The sequence below is a fragment of the Marmota monax genome, unplaced genomic scaffold, assembly GCF_021218885.2.
Source record: "Marmota monax isolate L192 unplaced genomic scaffold, Marmota_monax_Labrador192_F-V1.1 WCK01_AAM20220418_F8-fsc00252, whole genome shotgun sequence".
Lineage (NCBI taxonomy): Eukaryota > Metazoa > Chordata > Mammalia > Rodentia > Sciuridae > Marmota > Marmota monax.
Genome location: NW_026692478.1, coordinates 245,347 through 273,249, shown reverse-complemented (window position 1 = coordinate 273,249; position 27,903 = coordinate 245,347). Strand labels below are relative to the sequence as shown.

General features: G+C 35.7%; 2 protein-coding genes across 11 annotated transcripts in view; one reads left to right on the top strand and one right to left on the bottom strand.

Moving 5' to 3' along the window:
- The window catches only part of Slc20a2 (solute carrier family 20 member 2), a 103,591-nt gene extending 87,530 nt beyond the window's left edge, over window positions 1–16,061 (bottom strand). Inside the window, exons 1-3 of one of the 7 annotated variants that reach the window (XM_058578895.1) lie at window positions 16,042–16,061; window positions 9,085–9,265; window positions 651–960 (exon numbers count right to left, since the gene is read on the bottom strand). The gene's annotated coding sequence lies outside the window, so the exon portion shown is untranslated. Of the gene's footprint in view, window positions 1–650; window positions 9,266–10,369; window positions 14,528–14,711; window positions 14,851–16,041 lie in introns of those variants that run through there. The other 6 variants (XM_058578894.1, XM_046443081.2, XM_058578893.1 and 3 more) reach the window with 6 other exon arrangements.
- Window positions 14,762–27,154, top strand: Smim19 (small integral membrane protein 19). 4 transcript variants are annotated; one of them, XM_046443084.2, is made up of 6 exons: window positions 14,762–14,874; window positions 18,253–18,329; window positions 18,803–18,940; window positions 20,589–20,710; window positions 23,367–23,455; window positions 25,017–27,154. In XM_046443084.2, exons 3-5 carry the CDS (start codon window positions 18,807–18,809, stop codon window positions 23,429–23,431), a joined length of 321 nt encoding a protein of 106 aa, XP_046299040.1. In that variant the 5' UTR covers window positions 14,762–14,874; window positions 18,253–18,329; window positions 18,803–18,806; the 3' UTR covers window positions 23,432–23,455; window positions 25,017–27,154. The 4 variants fall into 4 exon arrangements, with proteins under 4 accessions (XP_046299040.1, XP_046299039.1, XP_058434880.1 ...); XM_046443083.2 differs by lacking the exon at window positions 25,017–27,154 and having other exon boundaries at window positions 23,367–24,905; XM_058578897.1 differs by lacking the exons at window positions 14,762–14,874; window positions 25,017–27,154 and adding an exon at window positions 14,988–15,345 and having other exon boundaries at window positions 23,367–24,905.
- Window positions 27,155–27,903: the final 749 nt, after the last annotated feature.

Below are 27,903 nucleotides of genomic sequence, written 5' to 3'. Positions count from 1 at the left end.
ATGCTTGACCTGAGATGCATAAGAAAATGGTTATTTTTATTATTCTTTCAACTTTCATTCAGAAACAAGAAGAAAATTAACACATGATTTCTCTTCTTAAAAGATGTTAATTGAATGGGAGTAGATAAAAGTGAGCCAAAAATCTGAAATAACTTAAAGAAAGTACTCCAAATGGAAGAAAATAAAACTGACTGACTATAACATAGCCTACTGATGAAAGAAAACGGCAAGACAAAGGAAAGTCAACAGTTATCAAATGCAAGGTAGAAGAGTCTAAATCAGATTAAAAACATGAATCTGCATGTACTAAATAATATCAGCAAGCAAAATAAATGTCTATTTGCAGCAAAACAATTTTAAATAAAACCATGCAGACAAGATTGGTTTCAGTCTCACACAGAAAAAAGCAAAAGAAAAACTTCTCTTTTTCACCCCATCTCCAATTTAAATCATTGTATATTTTAACAACATGTCAAAAACCAGAGGCAATCCCAGGATAAATTCAATGGATTATTAAGAAGTTTGTTACTCTGGTTGTAAAGCCTCTGAGACAGAACTGTTTTTGTAGAGAGAAATAGCATCTCATTTAATTTGAAAGATCAAGTGAAACCCCAAGAAGGCAATATTGAACATTGGGAAAAATTAATCACCCTTTTAAGGTGTAGACAATCTAGTAATCCACATAATGTGCTGCTTGAAGAGAGTAAGTGCTGCCTGGTCCGCCCTTGGGATCACCTCTGATATCAAGGATATTCCTTCCTTTCAAGTCTTCTTAATAGCAAATGCAAATGCTGTTATGACATCAATATGTTGTTTTCTTAGAAGCATTGTAAAATCCCAACTCAGGATATAGCAGGCAGGAATCTTAACTTGACATTCAAAAATATTTCCACGGTGGATCTGGAGTGGAATGGCCATACCACTGTACTCCCATCCATGGCTTCAGTTAACATGAAAAATCTGAAAAATAATTCTTGTCATCATAGGTCCTTGGAACTTCGTCCTCACTCAAATAGTTAAGATGAAAAAAGCATATACATATAGTTAGGAGACATCTGTTATATATTCTTTAAAACTCTCTACTTCTGAAGGGCTTGTCTAAGAGGTTAATTTGTTTCTTCCAGGTAAGACCCTCAGACATCAGACTTTAAGAAAATCCAGGCCATTCTGTCTGGTGGACAGTATCTTTAATTTCTGGGAGATTATACCAAGGAACTGTATTTCCACTACTGTCAGATTCTAATCTATAGTAAACATAAATTTTGGAAGTTTTCGTAACTAAATATCCTCCTTGAATAGGAATATTTTTAGGTGTGGTAATGAGATGCGGTTATGCTTTGAGAGAAGATTTTCCATTCTGAATATATTACTTATAAGTGAAGTGATTTAATATCTGATATTTGCTTCAAAATAATATGTGGTAGAAACTGAATATGAGTTTTTAACAAGATTGGCCAAAATCATGATAAAGCTGGGTGATAGGGATATGGAATTAATTATACAATTTTGTCTTCTTTGGTATATGTCTGAAAATTTCCAACATAGAAAGTTTGTATATTCTTCCTTGTATAGGATATAAAACATACCCATATAATAAAGAATCCTGAGAATTGTGCAGAAATCCAGATTCTCTGAAAGCTTCCAGGCCAAACATCTCATCTAGTAAGTTTCCTATTTCTAAAATGCAGGACTAGGACATGATGATTTCTGTAAGGTCACTGTCTTCAGAATACTGGGTTTGTTTTCACCCTCTGTTAACTGTATATAGCAACTGATTCTACATTGAGATGGCACAGGTCTTGAGATAAGGTGTGATGTCAAGCAGCTCAAGAACCACAGGTATCACCATCAGCTCTGATCACAAGAGGAAAAAAAAAAATAGGGAGCTAAGTGACTACAGTCATTTGGGGAAAAAAATGTATTTTCCACAGGTATGGTGAAAATGATCACTCTTCAAAAATCTGCTTAAGATATATTTCAGTCTCATATCACATAAAATGTAAAATGGCCAGACCCTTTAATACAATAACTTTTTCCTGAATACAATATCTAGACAATATTATCATAAATGTCTTCTGAAGACTGCCTATCAAAGTACTGTTTATAATAGTGAAAAAATCTGATACCTAAATTACCACCAAACCAGATGGTTAAGTAGGTTATGGTACATTCTTACAATGGAACTCCATGAAGCTGTTTTAAAAATGAAGATATAAATCCATAATCATAGGGGTATGGCAAAGGGACACAGGAACCAACAGAGCTCTGAATGGCCACAGCTATAAAAATTTGAGCAACAATTTTGGATAACCCAAAGTATAAATAAATATCCATTAGTCTATACTGACATAACTGATTTAATAAGTAAATGACAGAGGATAGATAAATCTCCTGGACAGAAGAAATTACCTGCGCAGAATAATTCCAAATAATGTATGTAGATACTCTGCCCTAACTGTGGGTTGCCAAGAGAAAACATGTAAAAGGGAGAAAAAAGGGGAACTTCATAGTGGGAAAAATCTGACAAACACTATTCCAGCAAGGTCATTAAAGTCAAAATCAACATTCACCTTTGAAATGAAGTGATGAAAATGTCCTTTTACCTATATGATCTCCCTACCCCAAATTCCTAACTCTAGTCTAACCATGTTTCCTCCAGGAAGACTAATACAAGTCTTAACTGAGAAACATTCTACAAAAACATCTGGCTAATGCATCTCAAAACTGTCGAGGTCATAAAAAAAATAAGTCTGAGAAACTGCCATAGACAAGTGGAATCTAAGAAGATATGATGACTAAATGTGGCATGGTTTCTTGGGATCAGATACTGGGACAGAAGATCTGAGGTAAAAATTAAGGAAATCTGAATAAAGTAAAAACTTTTGTTAATAATAATGTATTGATATTTATTCATAACCTTAATGTAAAATGTTAATAATAGAGGAAACTGGATGTGGAGTATATCAGAACTCTTTATACTATCTTTGCAACTTTTTTGTAAATGTAGAACTTTCCTAAAAGAGGTTATTTTTAGAAAGTGAGATTTTATAAAAAATATTTTTAGTTGTAGGTGGACACAATTTCTTTATTTTATTTATTTATTATTATGTGGTGTTGAGGATTGAACCTAGTGCCTCACACGTGCTAGGCAAGTGCTCTACCACTGAGTTACAACCCCAGCCCCGGAAAATATTTTAAATGAAGATATAGACTTATAATATCATCGAAGTGTGGCCAAGATAAAATAAAGAGTTATAACATGTATATTATGAACCTATTTGCTTTGAAAATATATGCATATGTATTTATAAATCAAAAGTCATGAAACCAGGCTGGCAATGCAGCTCAGTGGTAGAACACTTGCCTGGCATGCCTGAGGCCCTGGGTTCAATCCCCAGCACCACAAAAATAACACCAACAAAAAAGTCAGGAAACCATATATCCAAGATGTTAAACTCTGATGGTAGAATTATTAGTGATTTTCACTGCTTCTTTATTCCTTTCTGTGTTATCTGTTTTTGGTTTTTCATTAAGCAATGACTACTCTTAACACTGAGCCTCATTACTTCTAAAATCAGGAAAAAAAGTTTGTTTTGCTTTCTTTTCTTTTTGGGAAAAAAAATATGTGTATAAAACAGAATTAACAGAGTACTCCTTAACACAAAACAATATGCATTTATAAGACAGCCAAATTTTTAAAGGTAAAAGTTTAAAAAGTTAATACAGAAAAGTGATTGAAAGACTGGGATTTCATTAAAGTCCTGGTTTCATCACTTACTGTCACTGGACAGTTGCATAGCCTTCCTCAATTTCCTCATTTATTCAATGTTCTACAACAAACCTATTGATCTGCAGAACTCACCTAAATTTTTTTTTTTTACTTATCCATATAAACATATATTGTACATTATATATGAACATGTATATTTCTTTACAATAAATTTTATTAGAAAATCACATAATAGCAAGAATTAAGGTATGCCATGAGCCTGACCATACAGGTGACTATTATTGTTGGCAATATTAATTTTAAAAAAATCCAGGTACAAGTAAAACACTAAGAGGAAAAAGTTTCTCAAAGAATGTAACTGGGAGCAAAGACATAACCAGTACCTCAGCTCATTCTACTCATCTGCAGAAATTTCCCAAACATTTCTGCAAGCTAGACATTCATTGTGGCAATTAAACATGCTATTGTTCACATGACCACAGCACTACTGAGAATCTTCCAGTGAACACAAATAGGAGCCACTTTTCATAATCAGCTTAAACTAGCTTTCAAATATTAATGCACATTTTTCCTTCTATGGGAATACAGATTACCTATGAATATAATGTCAACATAAATTAATACCAGCCATAAAATACATACTAAACTTATTTAAACCTCTAAGTTATAAATAAAACTTTTTAGAAAGCAGTTTTAAAAGAAACATATATTTTTAACTTTATTAAAATCTTGAGTTAGTATTCTAGCTCAATATTGTCCTCCCTCAGTAGGAGGGATATCAAAATCTGCAGATGGTCAAGTTCCTTATATAACATGGTATAGTATTTGCACACATCCTCTTATGTATTTTAAATATTTAGGTTACTTAAATACCTAATACAATGTAAATTCTATGCAAATAGTTGTTATATAGCTTAGGGAATAATGACAAGGAAAAAAATCTATACATGTTCAGTACAGAAACAATTTTTTATTTTAAAAAATATTTTTTTTGGCTGGGGATGTGGCTCAAGCGGTAACGTGCTTGCCTGGCATGCGCGGGACGCTGAGTTTGATCCTCAGCACCACATAAAATAAAAAGATGTTGTGTCCACCGAAAACTGAAAAATAAACACTAAAAAAATTCTCTCTCTCTTTAAAAAAAAAAAAATATATATATATATATTTTTTATCTAGGGTCAGCTCAATCTGTGGATATGGAACTACTGGATATGGAACCAGCAGATACAAAGGGTTGACTGTACTGATATTTTAAAATTACCCCAATTATAAAACTTATATATAGAAAACTACAATAGATTAATTCAATCACACTATGAATTTTTTAAAGGCCAAACAACCCAGGGTAGAAGAATAATTTTTACCTAACCTGATATATCAATATGGTCTAGGCAACAGATCAAAAATCGGGTAACTTAGTAAGATAATCAAACACAAAATAATATTGAATGATTATGCCAATTTCTTCTACACCAGAAATGTAAATTGTTCAGTCGGGGTCTGTTCAAGAAACTGATTTAAATAATATCTTTTAAAGTAACAAAAAAAGTAACTTTGCTCCAGTCTCAAAAACATATACATACTCCAGGAAATACACTCAGGTTGGTATATATATAAAAACCTAAAGCCACAACCGTATGAAAACTTTATGTAATTTTTACTCCAAATTTCTGGAAAGTAGTCATTACAAAGACCTATTCCAATGATGGTGACATTCTTCCTGCTAAACTGCCTTTAGAAGTGTGTGGTACATTTTTTTCAAATATGCTCAACTGCTACAAATTTTAACTTCTTGGAGAATGCGCTTCAGTTATGAGGAGACACCAAAGTCACTGAAAGATAGCTAAGTAGATCAAGCTAAATAAACTTTTGGTTATGAAAAAGAGAATGAAAAGAAAAGGGATTGATTATAAGGTACTACTGCAAAAGCAAAAACTATAAAATGGGAATTCTAAGCATTTTTGAGCAGCCACATTATCTCTGTGGTTCCGAGTTAACTCCCCAAAAAGAATTTTCTTTTTTCCTATTCCATGTTCTGTCCTGGCTGTTTTTTCTCCAAATTCTAAACAATAACTGAATAAGGGACCATACTGGCATCTCATACAGATTATCTCATTTAATCTATATGTCAACACTACTAGATAATATCATTTTACAAATGAAGAAACTGAGGCTGAATGTTTTGAATAACTTGTCTGATCCACACAGGTAATAAGGGACAAATTACTACCTCACGTTAAAATGTATATACATTTACCAAGTATACACTTATATTCCTGATTTTTTTTTTACGTTTCTGAACTCTGATCCCTTAGCTTGTTACTATAAGAGCATTTGCCACATATTTTTTTTTCGGTTTAAAAATAAGAATTACATCTTCATATGTAGACCTTTGGTTGCTATTACAATCATTCACTTATTAACATTCCCTACTCAATTATAGCTTCCACAGACAGTAGGCCATTCCTTATTCATCTCTACAGTCCCAAAACACAGAAAGACTTAGCATACCTATGAATTCCTTGTTAGTAACCTAACTGTGGTGCCGAGGACGAGCTGCTAAAGTGTGGAGACTCTCTCTGCACCATTACTGGACACTTAGTTGTTCTCTCAGCTCCCAGATACCTGACCACCACCGTCACAGGGAGGGCTTAGGCAAAAAGAGTATTCAATATGACCAGTTCCTAGTTGTAGGGATATTCTTAATATCTTATTACCATGATATGTGATATATAGTTTTTCTTTAAGTTGAAGAACTACACTCAAATCAGTCAGCCTCTAACAGTTCAAACACATTATAAAAACCAAATTTCAGCACATTCATAAATAAGAACATACAGAGGAATAATGGAAAAATAGGAGAAATGTAAATCAACAAACAGTATAAAATAAAGCCTCCCCACAAGCTATCTTTTCATTATAATACAACTAGAGTTCTAAGGGGCAAGACCACACAATTTATGTTTTCCCACACATGAAACTAGAGTCAGTTGTTAATAGCACTTTGGGAATGTAACAGTATAATTACAAAATGACACAAGTTAATATTTAAGGAGACATCATGTCCTTCAAAAATAAAAGGAACAGTTGCAAGATTAAGTCTTTTTTTTTTTTTTAACAATAAAGTTCTTAGAACTTAAAAGGAAATGGAAAAACAATGCAATCATAAAACTAGTTAATGAAATTACTGGAACTTTTTATTCTTTTAGGGGACGTTTTACCTAATAAATGTTAAAGCTGTGGTTTCAGTTTTCTTTCCATTTCTAAAAACTCTTAATTAATAGAGTCCTTTTCTACTAGTACTTACCTTTCTCTTTCTGTTCTTCCCATGCCCCACCCCAAACTTGATTTGGCTATTCTTTAATCTTTTAAAAAACAGGAGTAATAAATTCTCCAACTCTTGACAAAAGAGTTAAAATGACAGTACCATATGACTATCTGAACTCTTGAAAGGAGTATTAATCTTCTAGAATACCAATTTAATTCTTAGAAGCAGAAAACACAGGAAGCTTAATGTTCTAAGAAAAGTTAATAATAATTGATTCATTCTGGCTACTCAGGAAATACTCGGCAAGGATCTGTGTTCTATGCAGAGACTGACAACAAATCTATCTAGTAATAGCTATCACACAGGGACAAGGGAAATAGAAAAGAGCTCATGGAGTAAATGCACAATGACTAAAAAGTACAGGAAGAAAATATTAATTTGGTGCTGAGAAGCAACAGAGCTAGATGACACAGAGGACAGATCAGTAAGCTACACAGACAGAAATAAATCCAAGACTGAGGTGCTAGAGGAAATGGACCATCACAGGGGATGAGAGTAAAGTACAAGTGGACAAGAGGTAAAACAGGCAGGAGCCAAAGATGACAGGTGCTGAGTTATAAGAGATAACACAAAAGACTGAAAGTAGCAGATGGGGAAGGAGGTATACTCATCTTAAGAAAGGGTAAAGAGAAGAGAAAACATTTTCAATGGGAGGCTAAATTGTGGAAGTAGGCAAATAACAAAGAAATCAATCAAGAAATTCTAGACAGAAGAGGGTAAAAATGTGGAAGTGGGACAAAGTAGTAAGTAGATAGGACAGAAGATGAAAGAATTAAAAGAATGAAGTAACAAAAACAGGCCTAATGGGGAAGGAAATAGTAAAGCTAAACAAATGCCTTATGGAATTTTGCTTCATTAAATTTTGTTCTTTTTCTTCCTATTGGGTAAAACTTGATTCACAAGAGCAAAAACTTTCCTTAATTTATAGAAGAGAAAATTATTGATACTCATCATCAATTATAGGGGCATAACAAGTAAAAAAAAGAAAATATAATTTATATCAAGTATTGTTAACGCTAGCCAACAACCTAATTGTATCTATACATTAATGACCTTACTGACGACTGTTTCATTTAGTTAGAAAAGCTTTCTTTCTCTTTCTATGCATTTGGAGAAATCCCTGTTCCTTACTGTCTCCATCAACACACAAAAGGCAAGGGTAAGAAGGTAACACATCAACATCACTAAAAGAAGTTTGATGGAAATTTAATACAAGGGTTAAAATATTTCACTTGCTTTAAATTTTTACCACTCATTATTCTGGTTTTCCAGACAGATACTGCAAAACAGAAATCACCTTTCATTTCCATTTAGAAAATAAGAGCAACAACAAAACACTGAATGAGAACATAAAAATAGAAAAGAGCAAAGCTGAAAAGAATGGAAATTATTCTATTCTTGAACCTGAAAAATAATTGGGGTAGAATAGCAACCAAAGGTTTACATATGAAGATGTAATTCTTATTTTTAAACTGAAAAAAAAAATATGATAATCAGACCATCTGTGCCAAAAACTTTTTCAAGAAAAAAAAACAGGCATCTACAAAGGCTTGGAGAAGATAAAAAAAGATGAAACTAAAGTCATAATGAATACGAACAAGAAGCAGCACATCATTATATAAAGAAACAATTTATCCACACTTCACACCCTTTAGTGACTATTTGATAAGAGTCAATTTCATAAGGGCCTAAATTCCACCAAATGGTTCCTATTTCCCCTAATGTCATTTCTCTATCTACACAGGAAAAAAAACAAAAACAAAAACAAATCTCTGATCATAAGCAAATTACCAGCTATTACCTAATGGAAAATAATACACAAAAAGTGTTAACAAAGATAATGTAAGACACACATAAAGAAATGTGCTAGAATCTTGTCATTCCTATTTTCAGAACTATCTTCTTTCAGCTGCTCAAAAATCCTAAATGGTATTGGAGTTGCTTCTTGAAATGTAATTCTTCAGTTTTTTTACCATATTCTTCCACAAATATTTTAATGAGTCACTGGGCCATTCAGTCCACTCACAGGCATCTGACACATAATTTACTTCTGGAAATGGCTGCCACTCCAACAGGCTTTGGAAGGCTTCTTGAAGAAATAAAGCTGGTCTGTTGGTCTCTATTGAGGACATGCTGAAACTAGGATTATCTCTCATATTCAAAGATGACAAAGAAGCCAATGGTACTCTGTTTCCAAGGTAAGATGCCTTAAAAAAAGAAAGAGTTAAAAATCAACCAGATTAAAAAAAATTCTAATAATGCCATGCAAACTCTTACACAACATTATATTTTAGGTGATTAAAAAGTAAATAATTCCCAACAAGAAATTTTAATGTTTCACTTCAGCTTTAAAAATACAATTAGGAAAAAAAAAAAACTTTTTAAAGGGTACCACAGGATAGACAGTCAAAATATTATAAATAATCAATAATTCCTGAAAATAATAATAAAAAAAAGCACTGGTTACACTGGATGGAAATTCTGGTGATAGCCTTTTCAATCTTTACGATGGCCTGATCAGAAGACAAGATTTTGACAAAATACTACTTTTCTGCCTTTGTATATTAGTTGGACATAGTATGCCCAAGCATGCTTTATATTCGGCTGTAAAATGAGCTATGGAATTGATGACCTGAAAAGTAGGCAATTTGGCTCTTCAGAGCCAAAATTCTGGAATTAAGTACTATCTAGCCATAAAATTTTGGTACAAATGAACTAGCTCTAGGTAAGTCATTTAACTCTGCCCTGATTGTCTTATCTATAAAATACAGGGCTAGTTCTTTTTACAGGCAGGAGAGGCACTAGAATCACCTCAAGATGGTTTACAGACACACAGGTCCGATGCAGCCTTACTGAATCTGAATCTCTGAGGTAAAGCAAAGAGACTTGTAAATTTTATAATAAATCCTGGGTCACTATGATGTACACTCCTGGCTAATATACTAGCTATGTTTAGGGTCCAGTTCTAGAACCTAAAATTCATAAAATGGGATAGTAAAGATTTCATGAAATTATCCTAGTATCATTAAAGGGAGAGACTGAAAAATCAAGTCTTATGTGCCAAAACTGGATGAATACTTCCATACAGATTATTTTAACTCAATTTTTCCAAATTAGTTCCTCAGATATTAAAACAGAACACAAACTTTGGGGCAGTATTTTATAATAACTTACTTCTACGTAAGCCATCACATGTTAAAATGATAGCAGCATGTCAGTTCTTCACTGTCTCAAATTATGAAGCAACCCCCAAGAACAAATGACATAACATCCTTCCCAGTAGAAATGATTTATAGTACAGAGTACTATACCTGCAAAGTGTGTGTCCACCCTGGCTGCTAACCAGGTTTGTGGCCCATGCTTCATTCAAGGGCACTTCCTCCTCTGATTCCTGGACAGCGGTGGGGTGATGTGTGCACTTCCCTAACTGTGGAGTCATTTAGATTCAGTGATTGCTGATGCCCGATGTCCCCCAAATTATATTGTCAGTTCCAATAAAAGGAATATGTAATTGGACTTTCAGAGAATATAATTTTTTCTTCATCTTGCTGGGTTTTGTTTGCAGCCCTCATCTAATTGCACATGGCTTCCAACTGACTTTACTCCAGGCCTGTCACCAAATCAACAGCACAATTTTACATTTTTTTGCACCAAAAAAAAAAATATATTACATGGTTAGAAGTCTACTAACCAATAGTGTTCTCTATTATAGCTCAATACAAGCTGAAAAAGTTGATCAAAATTCCATGAAAGGACAAAGCAAATGGACAAAAAAGGAAACCATCAGTAACACCCACATCATGATAAATTATTAAGATTTTAAATCCAGTAAATGTTTAAAGAAAAAAAAAGGCAGTAAGATATCAAATGTTGCCTAGTATTATTTTATTTGGCATAAGTTTTTCAACACTACATTTCTAACAAAGTCATTGTCCTAGGTTCTGGTGAATCATTATTCTAGAATTCAATAGCTGTAAAGAATTCAATTCCTTACTCAGCTTTGAGATACAAAATTCTCTCCCTGTCTTTAGTCATTTCCACACACAGTGTTCCCTTGACCAATTCATCATCAACCTCTTCTATATGGAAAATTTAGCATTGTTTCTTCAGCCCAGAGCCACTGAAATCTTTTATGCTACCTTGAAATTTTAAAAAGAGAATCTTTTACAGCTGCAAAATAGTGAAACTTTTAGATTTCCCTCTTTGACGTATAAAGTAAAACATTCCAGAGAAGCCATGAGAACTCTGAAGAGCCAAACTGCCTACTTATTACTTACATCATGATCTTGAGCTAGAAACAATTACTTTGCTGTGCCTCTGTCTCCTCATTTGAAAAACAGGGTCATGATTATACCTACTTCAAAGAATTGCTGTAAGATTCAAACAAATGAACATGTAAAGGGATTGGGGCAGTAGCTGGCACATTTTAAGCACTACATAAATGTTTGCTATTACTGCTTTATTTAGCTCCAAATTCTCATACTGCTTCATATGTGCATACAAGGTTTAGCCAACTAACAATGCCTATGCTTTTGAATATCTTTGATGTTTTCCCATGGTAACTAATATTCATTCAATAAGTACACACAAACCTACTCTCTCTATATATATTATACTGGATACCAAGGCAGTTCTCAAAAATGGGACTGTATAGATAAATACTCCTTGGCCTTGGGGAGCTTCTATTTTGGGTGAGGAAACAAACTATATGAAATACTTCCATAACAATACAACATCAAGTAAGATATTACATGCCAAAGAGTGTGGTATAAACAGGTAACATTCAAAGAGCTCAAGGTGGGCTGCTGACTTGGCAGAAAAGGTAAGGCTGGAGAGGTCCTACAACAAAAGGTATGCAGGACCTTCACTAAAAGGAAGAGTATCCCAGTGTACTATTCTTACCAGAAATATTTAACTCGCATCCTGCATAAGTCAAGCTCTGTTCTAGGGCCTTGGGATAAGGCAATACGAAAGACAGAAAAAAAAAATATCTGCATTCTGGGAGCTTAAAGGGCACTCCATAGGAGAGCCAAGTTTTGCTCTGATTTGTTTTTTCTGGTGCTGGGAATGGCAACAAGAGCTTTACCACAGAGCTACATTCCCAGCCTGAGGCAAGTTTTGAAATGAGAAATGAGAAGGGTTTGTCTTCCTATCACAGGAAACACAGCATCACTTAAATGCCTTGTGGACAGGAGCCCATATTTTTACTAAGTCATTAAGACTTTCCAACAGTGACAAACATAAATGGTTGTTGTTAAGAATTCAGTAATTTTTCACATACTTTAATACACTATACTCTAAATCTGTTCCATTGTTTATAAAGCACACTAAGGACATATTCTCCATATTTCTTAATACAAATAACAAAAGAAATTTACAAACATATATAATTATTACCAGGACAGATTTTGTTAACAGTTCCTAAATTTTTCCCAAAGAAAGCCTCATAATGCTTTGCTTGTATACTTTTCTGCTTTAGAGTATTCCTTACCTCCATTTTTTCCCCTTATTTAACTTCATCTACCAGAGACATGCCCACAAATATCAAAGCTGGGATAGTGCCTATAGTAGCATGTGGTGGCAACAATCCCAAAGGTTAAGGATTCACTCCAAAAGAAAATATGTGCATCTTTTTCTTCTTAAATCAATCCATGGATGACAACTACCCATTCATTCCCTTCCCAAAGATAATGCCTTCAGTAAAGAACCCTGTTAGAAACACTGACTGACAAAGATTTCTCAGTCTTTTCCTCTTTCCAATGATGGACCACTAGAATCTTTTGATAGGAAGTTCCAATATGCTTTAATCACAAATACACACTTCTCCAACTCTCCAAACCTTCCAATAACATCTACTCTCACAATATGCAAACTGTTAGACCCCACTCTCATTCTCAGGATTTTGGAACTGTCATTCCTATAAAAATTATCAAAACTGCTAAAACTATTTAATTAAATCCAATCAAAACCTAATTTCTTAATGCACAAAGTACTAGCCTCAATAGTGAATGTTTAAGATAGTTAAAGGCAAGCTAAAAATCAGGCACATAAATCTTTCACAACTACCTACACTGCAGATTAATCTAAGTCCTAACATTATATGCCAAATGAAATTGTGCAAGACTCTAACAAAGTAATAGCCAGATCACTGTTTCTTTACTTTGGTATTGGAAAATTAGTCTTCAGGCTTCATTATGTCATTTGTTTACTCTTAATTAAGAATGCCACTTAGAAATTAGATATGAAAAGAAGAGGCCATAAAGGCTTTCCTAAAATTTACCTTTTTTCCATGTCAGTGCATAGTCTGTTCATTGGGTAATATTATATAATAGGAACTTGGATTATAAGAGATGTGCTTTGGAAATTACTGAATACCCAAATAAAAGGATTAATTTCAGTCCTATGAATTTTTAAAGCCAATTTTTAAAAACACATTAATTTACTCTGATCCTTTTTATATTGCCAGCACTCTTATTTTACAAAAGTAGATATAAACCTCTCATGTACATATTTCACATATGGACACATTCTAATCAAACTCATGTATTCAAATATTTGGAGCAACCTATGCTTTTGTTTTAAAAAAAATTATCCCTGAGATAAAGCATCTAGACCTCTTGGCTCAGTATGCAACACTGCCTATTATTGTTTCTCATTTTCCAATTTTATAGTCAAACTAAGTGGTTACAAACTAATAAATACTAATATAAATAAAGCTGTTATGCTATTGTACCAAGTAACAGTCTTAATCTTGTCAGAGGCGAGCTTAATTGTAGCAGAAGCTCCACAAAGGCCAGAAGAATATAACCTCTACAACCTCAACATAGTTTTGTACGAATTATAATTAGCAGTCAGCTGATCTGAAGAACTTGCTCAAAAACGACTTCAAGCACGTGGGCAAGTGGCCCTTTATTTTCAAGGCTGCACCAACCACTGAAATCTGATCACTCCAATACTGATTCTGAAATTCTACATGAATTCATTGCCTGTCTCATGTTGGAAAACACGTTTTTCAAGTCACTACACCTTTTTCCCCCTAAATGCAGCAGTCATTTAAGCTAACAATCCTAATCCTGGCCACATCAAGTTTTTCAAACATTCCAACTGTCTCAGGCACGCACCGTTTATTATGATCTGGGTAAAAGGAAAGGTAGTGTGGATAGCACACGCTTCTTCTGAAAGAGTACACGTAAATATTAAAGTAACCCTACGGTCTCTTGGGGAAAAAGAAAACCTCCGAGTGCCCCATCTTAACCTCGGCTCCCTGGACAATGCACCTTGCCCCCTCCCACGCCCAGTCCCGCGGGGCGCCAAGGCTGGCGGAAAGCTGCGCGGAACTCCCGGTGATAACCCGTCCCTGCTACTTCCCGCCCGATTTTAGCGAAGGCGCGGCACAGCACACGACGACCAGATCCACGCGGACGAACAGGCGCGGAGCCCAAACCCACCGCCGAAGGGCCCTAGAGCCGGGCCCGGGGCGCGCGGAGCGAGGGGCACTGAGGGAGGGGCCCGCGGGGCGCGGCGACGCCGCGGGGGTGGGAAGGGCGCTCGGCTCCACTCACGCGCCCGGGGGCGGCACCGGGGCCATCGCTGCGGATCTCGCCTTCAAAAACTGAAAAGGGGAAAGGCTTTAAAAAAAAAAAAAAAAAAGACCTGGCTCCTCGTTTCATCCGGAAACCGACAGGCCGGCAGGAAATGACGAAGGCAGAGGTCGTCCGGGTCCGCTCGGTAACCGGTCCCGCGCGCCCGCCGACTCCGGGGAGGAGAGCCCCGAGCGGAGCAGCGCCGGCCTCGTGCCGCCTCCAGAGCGAGCCGCGTGAGTGGCCCCGCGTCCCCGCGCTCCGGGTCCCGGCGGTAGCGTCACCGGCCCCGCCCTGCCGCGCCGCCCCGCCCCGCCTGGCTGCGGCCGAGGGCAGCATCGCGCCCGCCGGGCTCCGAGCACCTGCCTCGCCCTGCTCGGGCCTGGGCGGAATAGGGGACTCTGATGCTCTGGGTTCCAGGAGCGCAGGCAGGAAAGATGAACAACCAGTCTGTAACGTCTCGTGGGGCGAGACGGCCCGGGGCAGCAGGGGTTTCGCAGGAGTGTTTTGAGATGGAATCTCTCGCAGCCTGCCCGCGAGCGGCGGAAACAGTAAAAAGATCCCGGGACATTCTGGAGGTCCCTGCCGGCGGCCCCCTTCTGGGATAGGATCTTTTTTTTTTTTTTTTTTTTTGAACCCGTGGGACTTGATTTTCTTCCGCGAAGACCAGATCTCCTACGATCCAGGTCGCGGCTGGAAGAGTTCAGGTTTGGGCATCAGATGTGTTTGACAGCCCTATCCAGTGTGGCTTTGTGCAAGTTACATAACCGACCACCGCCACCTGTTACCACCCTAGTTTCCTATTCTGTAAAATGGAGCTTTAGTGCCTCCCTGTAGGGTTCTTGCGAAAATTAAATGTGGACTGCCCAGTACAGAAGGCATCAGATATTAATTATCTTCCTCCTGTAGGGGCGAAGGCCTATAAGCCTGCTTCCTTCTGCTTTCAGAACCCAAATCTTTAGTAAAAGATTTCTACTGTATTTATGCAGTGGATTTTGTTTGTAGAAACTGATTCTAATCTGAATGTCAAGCATTAAAAGAACAAGGTTCTAAGTGAGAAACAAAAATTATAACATTCTAGGCAGAATAAGTGAGGGTAGAACAACCTGGATATTGTATATGTCCAAAGTAAGGACTCTAATTTTAAAATTTATGGTACAATCACTTGATCCCCAGAAAAGGTCTCAACGTTAAAACCAAGTCCTAGTTGTCATGTTTTGGGCAGCTTTATCTGGATATGCTTGTTTCCCTGGGACTTAATTCAGCTCTTCCTACTGAAATAGTTCAACCATTACATCACGGGATAAATGTGAAAAAAAGGTCAGTTTTCTCAAAAGAGCCCTGAATGGCACTCTAGGCACATGACAAGCTATGTTGGTAATCTAGCCCAAACATTAACTTACCAGGAATGAACCATTGAAATACCCCTAGGCATTTTACTTCAGATTCAGAGGAAGGCTGTGGTAGCATGCATTAATCACTCACAGGTGTATGTGTGTACACTTGGTCAGACTGAGCACGGTATGCTGGGAGGGGATGATCAAAGTTCAGACCACATGTGGGCCTTGGGTCTGTACTATGACTCTGAACTAGACCATTTCTTATTCCTGGCAGTCTTACAAAGCATACCATTGGTTATGATTGAGGACTGGGCAGGAAAGTCCTACCCTCAGTGCAAATCTTTCACAACTACACTAAAAATAACTCAAGTGCATGTCCCTGGAACCATGGAATAGTGTCATTGCATACCAATGATGTTGTACAATATGTGTTTTATAGTTCACAATAAAGTTTTACCATTCTGGGCCAGCAGTAATTAGAAATAGTCTTCTAAATATAATTAAGGGATTGCATATTTATAGCAAGAGGAAATCAAGCTTTGGGTAACAATATACCACTTACTGAGGGGCACAGGAACAGAATTTTGTAAAAGTTGAAACAAGAAATTAACCTGGTTTATTCAGGCATTAGAAAATAGGTAGGAGATACTCTCTCAGTTTGTCAGATAAAGAGCACCTGCAAAATGTCCTAGTAGCCACTGCTCTATTGTTCCCTGTTTTTCCCCCAGTTTGTTAATATCTTCCAATCCTGAAAGTTACCACCCTTGCTGAATAACTGTTTGGCCCTTCTGTGACCTCTCAAATCAGATACTTAAACTCATTTCTTTTTGCCTAACATGGTCATTGTTGTTATTTAAACATTTTGGCACCAACAATGGTTGAGATTCCATAAATTACAAAAACAATTATAGCATCTGGTCTTCCAGAAGTCTCCATCTCTAAAGTAGGCCAGTTACTTACTATAAATCATGTTAAATTCAAAGAACTTCTGGAGTTCAGTTTAGAGAATAAGAATTAAAAATGAGAATATGCCAGTACCCCTATATCATCCACTTTCAAAAACAAATGAAAAGTTCATACTCATTAACATCTAGGAATTGTGTATAATCTAAAGTTTAATACCTATAAATTTGTTTAACATAAGTTCTGTTTATATTGTTCAATAGCTAATTTTCACAAAACGAATTGAATGTTCATCAGACATCAGTAGATGTTTTAGAGAAATTACTTTGGCCCTCATTGTTGGGAGTTTAAATTAAATGACTTCATGAAATCCACTTTATTCTCAATGAATTACAGTATATCCCCAAACATCTGACAAAGGGTCAGAAGGGAGAAAACATGTCACCTATTTAAGAAGCAGACCTCTTCTGAAGTTTCATTCATTTTATATAGAAGCAAGAGAGAAGAAAGAAAACCAACTGTGCCCTCAGTACATAGTTATTCATTTTACTGAACCAAATATAGATTAATGAACATTTGGGTGACTTACAGGGTGGAAGAATTTCTGCAATGCCTTCATTGTTGTAGGCAGCCTCAAAAAAAAAAAAATTGCAAAACAATTTGGACATTCCAGATACTCTTTTTCTTGGTATTAAAAAATGGCTGGCTGTCTTATTCTTAGAAACTACAGTACAGTTATCACCTCTCATTTGTTCTGTTTTTCTCCTTTTTATAGAGTGGCCAAAACAACACTTCTCGATTCCTTTCACATATTAGATCATTTTACTTAAATCCAACACAAGGGAGAAATATCCTCTTTAAGAAAAATTCAGTTAACTTCCCACATATAAGAAACCATTACTCTTTTACTTGAGATGTGATACACTTTCAATTACCACTCTTATTTTGTGTGGGAATGTCCAAAGAATGCATTTCCTTCAAAAGAAGTCACAGCTGTATAAATAGCAAAAAGTAACTTTTTATCCCATAGCTTCTTTAAGCCAAACTGGGCCTGAAGGACAAAAGTAGATAAACTCCAAACTTGCATTTTGGGACACATGTGGAAGAGCACTTTTCCTAGGCTGTTGTCAGGAGTGGGACAGCTCAGCATCGTAAGTGGGTTACTTGGCACTGTGTTTTAAAGTATTCTGTTGCTTTCATGTGGATGATGGTTACAATTTGGAAACTGTAATGACGTTTCAACTTCCATCCTTTTAGTAATTTTTTTTTTTTTTTTAGTACTGGGATGAACCTATTGGTTCTCTATCACTGAGCTAATCCTTTGCCCTCTTTATTTTATTTATTTATTTATTTATTTTTATTTTGGTACAGGGACTTGCTCAATTGCTCCGGCTGGCCTTGAACTTGCTGTCCTCCTGCATCAGCCTCCCAAGTCACTAGGATTATAGGTAAGTGCCCCATGCCCAGCCACTTAGTAACAGGTTTTATCCTGCATTGTACCCTTTAGGTAGCAGCTGTAATGTTTCAAAATCAAGTAAGGAGAAATGTATTAGTTGCCTTAATCATCTAGTCAGGGAGTCAATAGACTTTTCCTTAAAGAGCCAGACCAAAAATATTTAGGCTTGTGGACTGTAAGACAAATTGAGGATAGTATATAGGTACTTGTAATCATTTAAAGTGTATCCATTTAGGGATGGGGCATACATTGCTTGGTGGCAGACAGTGTTCTTAGTATGTTTTGGTTTGATTCCTGACTTAGTATGGGTTTGATTCCTGACTCAAAAAATAAAAATAAATAAGTAATATATAGTAGAATTGTAAACTCATTCTTGTCTTGAGGGTTATACAAAAACAGATGATGGACTGGATTTAACCAGCAGGTCCTATGGACACCAACCCTATTTTCTTTTCTCTTTTATAGCCCCATGGCTGGAAGTTACGGAGTGATGGGTGATGATGGTTCTATTGATTACACTGTTCATGAAGCCTGGAATGAAGCCACCAATGTTTACTTGATAGTGATCCTTGTTAGCTTTGGTCTCTTCATGTATGCCAAGAGGTAAATCTGTTAGCATCTCAAAACAAATAAGAAACTGGACATTTGAAGATTTTGCAGGATTTTTGTTTTAAAAATTTGAATTGAATACATAAAAATAATTTCATCAGAATTTGTATTCCTCCTCTGACATATGCTGTTGATTCTCTGGTCACAAGCATAGGTGACTGAGGTATTGCTTTAAAAACCCCATTGCTTTAAGAGGTGAAGATTTAAGTACAGCTCTTGACATCCAAGTCAGCTACTCTAGACTTTCATTTCTGTCACTTCTACTGTTGCCTAATTTTCATCATGAGCCTGGGTTCTTTGTCACTCTTTAATGAGCACATTTTTTGGCCCAAGTCCCTGAAATATAGAAACTGCTATGTATTCAGTAGATCTCTCTTTGCCCAGTTAAAGCTTTTCCTTGTTTCTTGTGCATGATACTCTCATGGCATTTTAAACAATATTTGTCTTGTCTGGTTACTGATCTCTTCATTTCACAAAAACTTCAGTCCCTCAGAACAAGGTACTTGTTTTTTACCTTTGGATCTTTTACCTTTATGTGTCACATAGTGTAAATCCTCAATAAATATTTCCTGCCTTAATTCCAGATGTCATAGCCTAATATAGCTGTCTTCTTTTATACTCCTTGGTGCTTTTTCCCTTAGAAGAGTAAAAATAAATAAACAAGGAGGAGGTTGGATTTAAGGAGGAAAAGCTGGGCTGTAGATATAGTTCAGTGGTAGAGTGCTTGCCTAGTGTACATAGGCCTTGTTCTCAATCTTCTGCACCTAAAAACAAAAACAAAAAACAAAAAACAAAAGGAAAGGCAGTATTAATTCTGAGTAGTATCTCCTTCTACCCACATGCTTCTGGTGTCCTCTACCAAGATAAAAAACAGAAGCCATTAAATAGTTCAAAATAATTAGTATTCCAGAGATTATTTATTTTTGGCCTGGGGATGGTTCAGAGCCCACACTTGCTCTCAGATACATATGCTTATCCTTCCTGGCCATGTGGCTCTCCTGGAGCAGCTGGACTGTTGGCTGCTGGGACTGCAGGTGGTGGGTGGGAGAAGGCTCCACATGTCACCACTGATCTACTTGTAGGTAATAGTTTCCTCTAAAAAGAGCCATCACCTCCTCCCCACTTTTCTTTTAAAATCAGAGGCATACTGTTCCTGTTTTTAAAAAGTTGTCCTCACTAAGGCCATGTTATTATATTTAAGAAATATTTCAATTCATAATTTCACAACTTAAGTTCTGCTCACATTCAGTGTATTCTCCAATCCAGTAGTTCAACTTCATTTGGATGACATGAGAGGGAGAAAAATAAGGTGTTTTTTGTTGGTAGATTTTTTTTTCACATAATATTTGGCTTTTTTAGGAATTGAGAATCACAATGGAGGCAATTTACTTTGTATAGTAAATGAATGTTTTTAGCATTTCTTTTCTCTTATAGCCACATAGCTGTACATGTACAGCTACAAGCTTTTTAATGAAAGAAAGAGTACATGAGCCAAAGAATCATATCCTAAAGACAAATTAGAATAGCATGGACTTATCCTTTAAGTCTTTTAATGCGGCATCTAATTACCAGGATCATGAGAATATTACAATCCTATAGACACTCGTACAAATCTCTTTTCTGCGCTGTTTTTGTATTTTAGGAATAAAAGGAAAATTATGAGGATATTCAGCGTGCCACCTACTGAAGAAACGTCAGAGCCCAACTTTTATGACACAATGAGCAAAATTCGCTTAAGACAACAGCTGGAAATGTATTCCATTTGTAAGTAGTTCTGTGTTGAACTGTATCCGCATGCATATTTAAATTTTCTGGAATTGAGTCCAAGGTTATGAACAATAGTTAGTATTAAAAACTTAGCACTTTTTTTCAGATGTTTAACATAGTTTCAGAAAAGGGACATTTTCTATGAAGCTACCAGACCTTTTGCTTGCACAGAGCACTTTCCAAGACCATGAGAATTGTCTTAGGGATGTTTTCACATGATCATATTTTTATAAATTTGGGGAAAAAAATTAAGATTCTAGCCATCATTTGAGCCTGCTCTCTCTTCTTCTAACTTTTTTTCCTTGGACTTCCTTTCATATGGAGTGGCATTGAAGTGGCCAAGAATATTTTGGGGATCTGGCTAAAAGGAATTTGAGTTGGAGATATATTAAGTTTGGTTTGAAGTATGTATTTATAGAGTTTGTAGTCACTTATATTATAATTACTGCAAGTCAAAGTAGTAAAGAGATGGCTTCTAGGAGGATGACATGTGACATCAGAGTGTTAGGTCAGGGGGTCATATCTCAAAGTTAATATGTCCTATATTACTGAGCACTGCAAATATGTAAGCAGCAGAGAATAACAAAGTTTAAAATGTATGGGCCCTTGAGCTGGGCATGGTGGTGCATGCCCATAATCCCAGCTACTAAGGAGGATCACAAGTTTGAGGTCAGCCTAGGCAACTTAGTGGGACCCTATCTCAAAAAAGAAAAAAATGTATTGGTCCAGAGTGAATTGTACATGTAAACCATAACCTTTTATGCCTCCATTTAAAAGAATAAGGTATGATTTGCATGGTTAGTGAGAAAAGCAAGAAGTATATGATGCTACAGTTATAAAATCAAATGATCAGAACAGCCTTCTTTTTTAAAATGTCCATGTGATATAAATGCTCTGTATAATTATGTAAGCATCAAGGGAGACATGGAAAGATGTACAACAGGTAATTGACATTTATTGCTTTGATGAGAGCTGTGTAGGGGTTAAGGAAAAAGGACTGGACAATTTTGAAGAGAAATGTTCACAGTAAAAACTGAAATGTGTGTGCACATGTGTTATCAGTACAAAATAAGAAACAAAACTTAATTTAACACAGCAGTATTATTCATAATAGCCAAAAGGTGGAAACAACTCAGATGTCCTTATCAGATGAGTAGAAAAGAAGAATATGCTACATATACACAATAGAATGTTGTTATGCTTTTAAAAGGAAGGCAGTTCTGACCCATGCTACAATATGGATGAAGCTTGAAGATGTTATGCTAAGTAAAATAAGCCAGTCACAAAAAGGACAGACACTATGTTCACTTACATGAGGAAAATAAAAAAAAAAAAAGTAGAAAGGTGGTTGCCAGGGTGTGTAGAGAGCTTTTTTAAATGGGTGCAGAACTCAGTTTAGAATGATGAAGAGTTCTATGGATGGATGGTGGTGATGTTTGCACAACAGCATGAATGTTAATGCCACTGAATTGTGCATCTAAAAATGTTTAAAATATCAAATTTTATATATATATTTTAAAGAAATCCTTTTAAAAATATTTTTTAAAATATAGAAAGTCAGAAGCTCTATGTAGAAAATTATAAGTAAAGAACTAAGTTTTCACTGATACTCAAAACAAGTTCTCTTGCGAGTAGTATACTGTAACATAGCAGGTACAATTATAAGCTCACTGTACCATTTTTTTTTCTTTTTTGATGTGAATGACATAAAATTTATGAGAATTCCTATTTGCAGAATATATTAGTTTTCTTTTGCTGCTGTAGCAAGTTACCACAAAATTAGTGATTTAAAATGATACAAATGCATTATCTATCAGTTTTGTAGGTTAGAAGTCATACAACAGTCTTGCTGGGCTGAAAGGAAAGTGTAGGCAGGTTTCCATTTTCCTGGAGGATCTAAGGGAAAATCTGTTGCCTAGCCCTTTCCAGCTCCTAAAGACTGCCTACATTCCTTGGTCGATGGCCCCATTCCTTCATTTTATAAGCCAAACACATTGCATCTGTCTGACTGTTCTTCCACACTTACATTTCCCTCTGTGAATCCAGGAAAGGTTTTCTGATTCTAAGGGCCCATGTGATTATCTGGGCCCAATAATCCAGGTTAATCTCCCCATCACCTCAGTTACATCTTCAAAGTCTCTTTTGTAACATAGTCACAGATTATGGGGATTAGAATGTGGATATTTTGGGGTGGCATTATTCAAGAATATATATGGTGTGGATTTGCATATTTAAGAATCCCAACATAATCATAATGGATCATTCTTATATTGATAACTTATGTTATCAGTCTTAGGCTTCTAAGTTAATGTATTCAAATTTCTTATAGTGCAGACAAAAGCATTATTATTAACTTAAGGTGGAAATAAAGGATAAGAAAGGAAATTGCAAATCATTAATAGCTTAATAAATATTTACCCTATATTTTAAAGATCTGAATAATCCTGATATGTAATAATAATAAACGTAAAAGTGGATTGAGCAATGTTGAGAATTCAGAAGATCAGAATGTGTAATGTTTCCTCTAAAGAATAAAAGTGCCTAATTCTTAACTGTTTTTTTTTTTTAACTGAGACTCATTACAACAATTTAATGATGTTAGGTAGTAATTATTTTGCATTTTTATTAATTTATCTTTTTCTTTTTTTAATAGCAAGGAAGTATGATCACCAGCAGCCACAAAACCAAACTGACAGTGTGCAGCTCTCATTGGAATGAGATCTCAGAAAACAAGCAACAGAAGTAATTGTTATTAAACAGTATAGTAGCAACTTCTGATTCTTTCCGCTAAATCATAAATAGCATTTTAAAAAATTTCTGTCTGTATATACAAAATCATTTTATTTGTGATTTTTTCCCATCTTTTTTGCATTGTTTAGCTTTTTAAAATTGCTTCTCGTAGTCATTTGGTACACATTCATAGGACTCAAAAGGCCTGAACACACAGAGCCTATAAATACCCAGAAAGATACAGTTAACCAGAGATGGGGACTTTACCTTGCAGGGAATCTTTGATTTTTTTCAGGATACAGTCAGTGAGAAATAAATCTTTGGAAGTTAAATTTCTGGAGATTATGCCACCTTCATTATGATATTTTTCCAAAATAAAAAATCTAGTCAGTAGAATAAGTTCCTTTAAGATTTTCTAATTTAAGTGTAATATCAGTAATAGACTAACTTGTGTTCTCATTACTGTTAATGACTCTAATTAGAGATCTTTGCTTCTTCAGAACTTGTACACCTAGACCATCTTTTCTATTATGATGCATACCCATCCACTAATTTTAGAAATTTTTCATAACTGAATTTTACCCCTTAATTGTGTTCCAGGAGTTTTTGTTTGTTTGTTTAGTTGTTGTTTTGGTTTGGAACATCATGGGCTTTCTTTAGGCCCTACTGGGGTCGTCTGTTGGAAAAATGGATACCTCTACATGGGTATTGGAAACTTCCTTTTCAGTCATATCATTACCACTTGTAGTGTTACTCTCTGGTTTCTTTGGCTTTTTTAGCATAATAACCTTTTCTGAAGATCCTCCTCTCTTGTTCCATTTTATACTATAGAATGAAATGTTTTTACCTAATTTTTCATATTTATTTAAATAAAACTTGTTGGAAATAGTGGTAGGGAAGTTCAACTGTTCAATTCTTACTCAAAGAATCAGTTTTGAATTAAAGCTATTCTTAATTTTAAGAGCTAATAGTAACTTCAATTTTTATTTCCTTTTTATTGTGAAATTAAAGAATATAAGTTTAATATGAAAATTAAAGTTTAGACAAAATAAAACTAGGGTTATTGCATTTACTTTTAAATTTTGATTATATCATTCAAAAATGTATATATTGTACATAGTGCATTTTTGACCAAATGGAATAATTCTTTCTTAATTCACAAAAGAATCTGGATGTACCCCTATATAGAGAATTAAAAGGTGACTCAAGGATTATAAATGGTTTTAAATATGGGCTGGGGTAGCAGACAGGCAAAGGGACAATCTTAATTTTTGCTTTGCCTTGGGATAACCCCTGTTTGTTTTCATGAGCAGAGAATTTAGTCTGGGGAACAATCTAGGCAGATTACAGAATTAAGAATTTAATTGTGGCACAATCTGAGCAAATCATAAAAACTGGCTATCTCAGATGGTTTATAAATTAATGTCTACAAATAAATATAAATGTAAATCACACAATGAAATCAGTTGTTTTATTTGTGTCCAGTAGATACAGTCAAAAACTGGTAGATTGTTGAGCATCAAACCTTGGCAAGTGACAGAGGATGAAATTCCTCCTCATTTTTTCCTTATAGCTAAGTGATGGGAATTGCACACACCCCACTGGCAGAAACAACAGCAAGTTGAGCTTTGAAGTTTCTTCCCTGCTTCAACAGCTGGGCTGGGAAAGGGTGGAAGCCCTGCAGCCACACTTCAAAGTAACACCAGCTGATTGCCCTGCTTCTGCCCTGCATCTACGGAGGATCCCATGGAACTATTTTTTTTTGGAAGAAAAATGGGATGACTAACAAACTAGTAACGAACACTTATGCTCTCCTTTTTCTTGTTTCTTCTTCTTTTTCTAATGCATTGGATATTTAGCAGTAAGCATTGGTCAGCCTCTATTGGTGCACAGCTTGAGTGTGTTAAATAACTGGATGTTTAGTTGATGCCAGCCAGCTGCACTAAGGGAAGAAATTAGCTTCCAAAGGGCACAGATGTTTGCTATTGGCCTCACACTGTGTTGTTAGGTTGAGTTATTTATATGATTCACCAGAAAATCAAACGCAGGATTTATGGTAAAATTGTAATGTCCAAAATATTTTTAAGTATTCAATAGAAATGAGATAAAGTAGTAGTAATAAAAATGAGTTTCAGATATTAAGATGATATAAGAATAAATTTAACCTGGAAAATATAATTAAGGAGTGGAAGAGACAAAAGAATATTGTATGGAACCAACTAATTCATTCAACCAGTGGTTATAGGGTTTATAGACAGGGTGTTGGTAATATACCATTCTCTCCTATTGTATATTCTATTTCAATAGCAGAAGTAGAATGCAAATATATGCCAGAAATCTATATGGAAAGAAGGTGGGCATTTGGCTTACCTCCAACCTATATGCAAAATAGGATCATAAAATAGGGACTTATGCTTAGTTTACTCCCCAATAAAGCCAGAGTCAAACTTAGACAAAACTGTAAAGCAGGAAACATTTCCCAGCCCTTCCCATTTGTCCCTCTTCATCCTTGTATAAACCTATGTGGGTAAGATAGATCTTGTACGAGAATTTAAGAGTGGTGAAGGAATTAAGCTGAGAACTAAGATTGGGTAGAACTCCACAGACTCCTGTAGCAGATGTGGAAACTTTCCTTGATTTCCTAACCCCAGTGAAAAGAGTGGTGTTTAGCATTGGATTCTGTTATAACACATACCCTACATTTACTTTAATAATAGTAATAGTTTTTGAAAAACTATGTATGTAATGATGGTGGAATGTGATGATCATTATTATCCAAAGTACAGGTATGAAAACACGAATTGGTATGAATATACTATGTATGCAACCAGAGATAGGAAAAATTGTGCTATATATGTGTAGTAAGAACTGTAATGCATTCCTCTGTCATATATAAATTTAAGAAAAAACTATGTAGGTTAGAAATATTCCACCTTCTATGCTTCTATGTAGGAAGATAAGAGAGGCCACACACTGGCTAGGCTTATAGGTCCAGCCCCAATTTTTATATTGAAAGAGCACTTTATTTTTCACCTTTTAGGTTTGAGATGCATACGGACATACAAACATATTTACTTATGTCTTTGCACTGGGGATTTGGTGCTGGGGATTGATTGTTGGGTCTTGTGCATACTAAGTACGAGCTCTATCACTGAGCCACATCCCCAGTCCTATGGGTCTTGTGCATACTAAGTAGGAGCTCTATCACTGAGCCACATCCCCAGTCCTATGAAAATACATTTTGACAAATTTCAGACTAGCTGAAGAAAGTTGGGGATTTTAAACTGCAACTAGTTTGATGTTGTTAAACTTAACTTTCAGAATAAGAAATCTGAATTTCTTGAAAAAAATACTCTATATAAACGTATTTATGAGAGAACAAGTAAGTGGATGTTTTGTTATTTTTGTTGTTTTTTGGCTGGGGAGAGGGGTTACATATATCTCTTAGTAACACTTTTATTTTGAGGTTTAAAAATCAGGGCTAGGGGTTGCAGCTCAGTGGAAGAGCACTTTCCTGGCATGCACAAGGCCATTGTTTCAATTCCCAATGCTGCAAAAATAAATTAATTAAAATTCCCCCCCCCCAAAAAAATCAGGCCCATTCATAGGTGACTACAATTTAATATAATTCTTATATCTGAAAGGATTTCTACCACCTGATGTTAACATGTTATCTAGCCCAAAATAAATGCTTAGTAAATACTTGTTGAATTAACTAGTTAATTTACTTGAAAGAATTTGTAGAATTTATATTTTGTGTGTGTGTTTTTAAGAAATGTTTGTAGGTTGCTGTTTCTGTCAATGGCAGAGTAATTTTGTCAGGCTAACTCCTATAGAGTTCAGAACAAAATGTTTTAAAAACAACCCTTTGAAGGTAACAATAGGCAGATAAACCAGAAGGCAGTTGACCCTTGAAAGAAGGGGACTGTATTTGTCTGTACATGTCTTGAAGACATTTCCAGTGCACAGTTCAGGAGTATGCTAGAACTGAAGATGGAAGCTACCATCCTCCTGTTTTGAGGAATATGAGGACAGAGTTCAAGGCTTCTGAAGAGACTACAAAGTGAGGTGGACATTACAAAAAAAGTGAACCATAGAAAGAGAACTTCCAGGGCCACGTGTTGGTGTCATACACCGGTAATCCCAGTGGCTCAGGAGGCTGAGGAAGGAGGATTCCAAGTTTGAGGACAGCCTCAACAACTAAGTAAGGTCCTAAGCAACTTATCAAGACTCTGTCTCAAAATAAAAAATAAAAAGGGGTTGGGGATGTGGCTCCATGGTTAAGCACCCTGAGTTCAATCTCTAGTACCGAAAAGAAAAAAGAAAGAAAGAGGACTTTGGCTAGTCTCAGAGTGATACATCTAGTGTTGCCGAGTCCTTGGCTAGTCCCTGAGTGATACATCTAGCTGGGAGACTCCGGAGTCTGGCAGAAAGCAAATAGCTAAATGACTGAAAGAACT

Bases quoted from the DNA above. Each gene is read 5' to 3' on its own strand.
- Smim19 (XM_046443084.2), top strand. From the start codon at position 18,807: ATGGCTGGAAGTTACGGAGTGATGGGTGATGATGGTTCTATTGATTAC. The intron at 18,941-20,588 runs GTAAATCTGTTA...TTTGTATTTTAG, and splicing joins CTCTTCATGTATGCCAAGAG to GAATAAAAGGAAAATTATGA. The intron at 20,711-23,366 runs GTAAGTAGTTCT...TTTTTTTAATAG, and splicing joins GCTGGAAATGTATTCCATTT to CAAGGAAGTATGATCACCAG.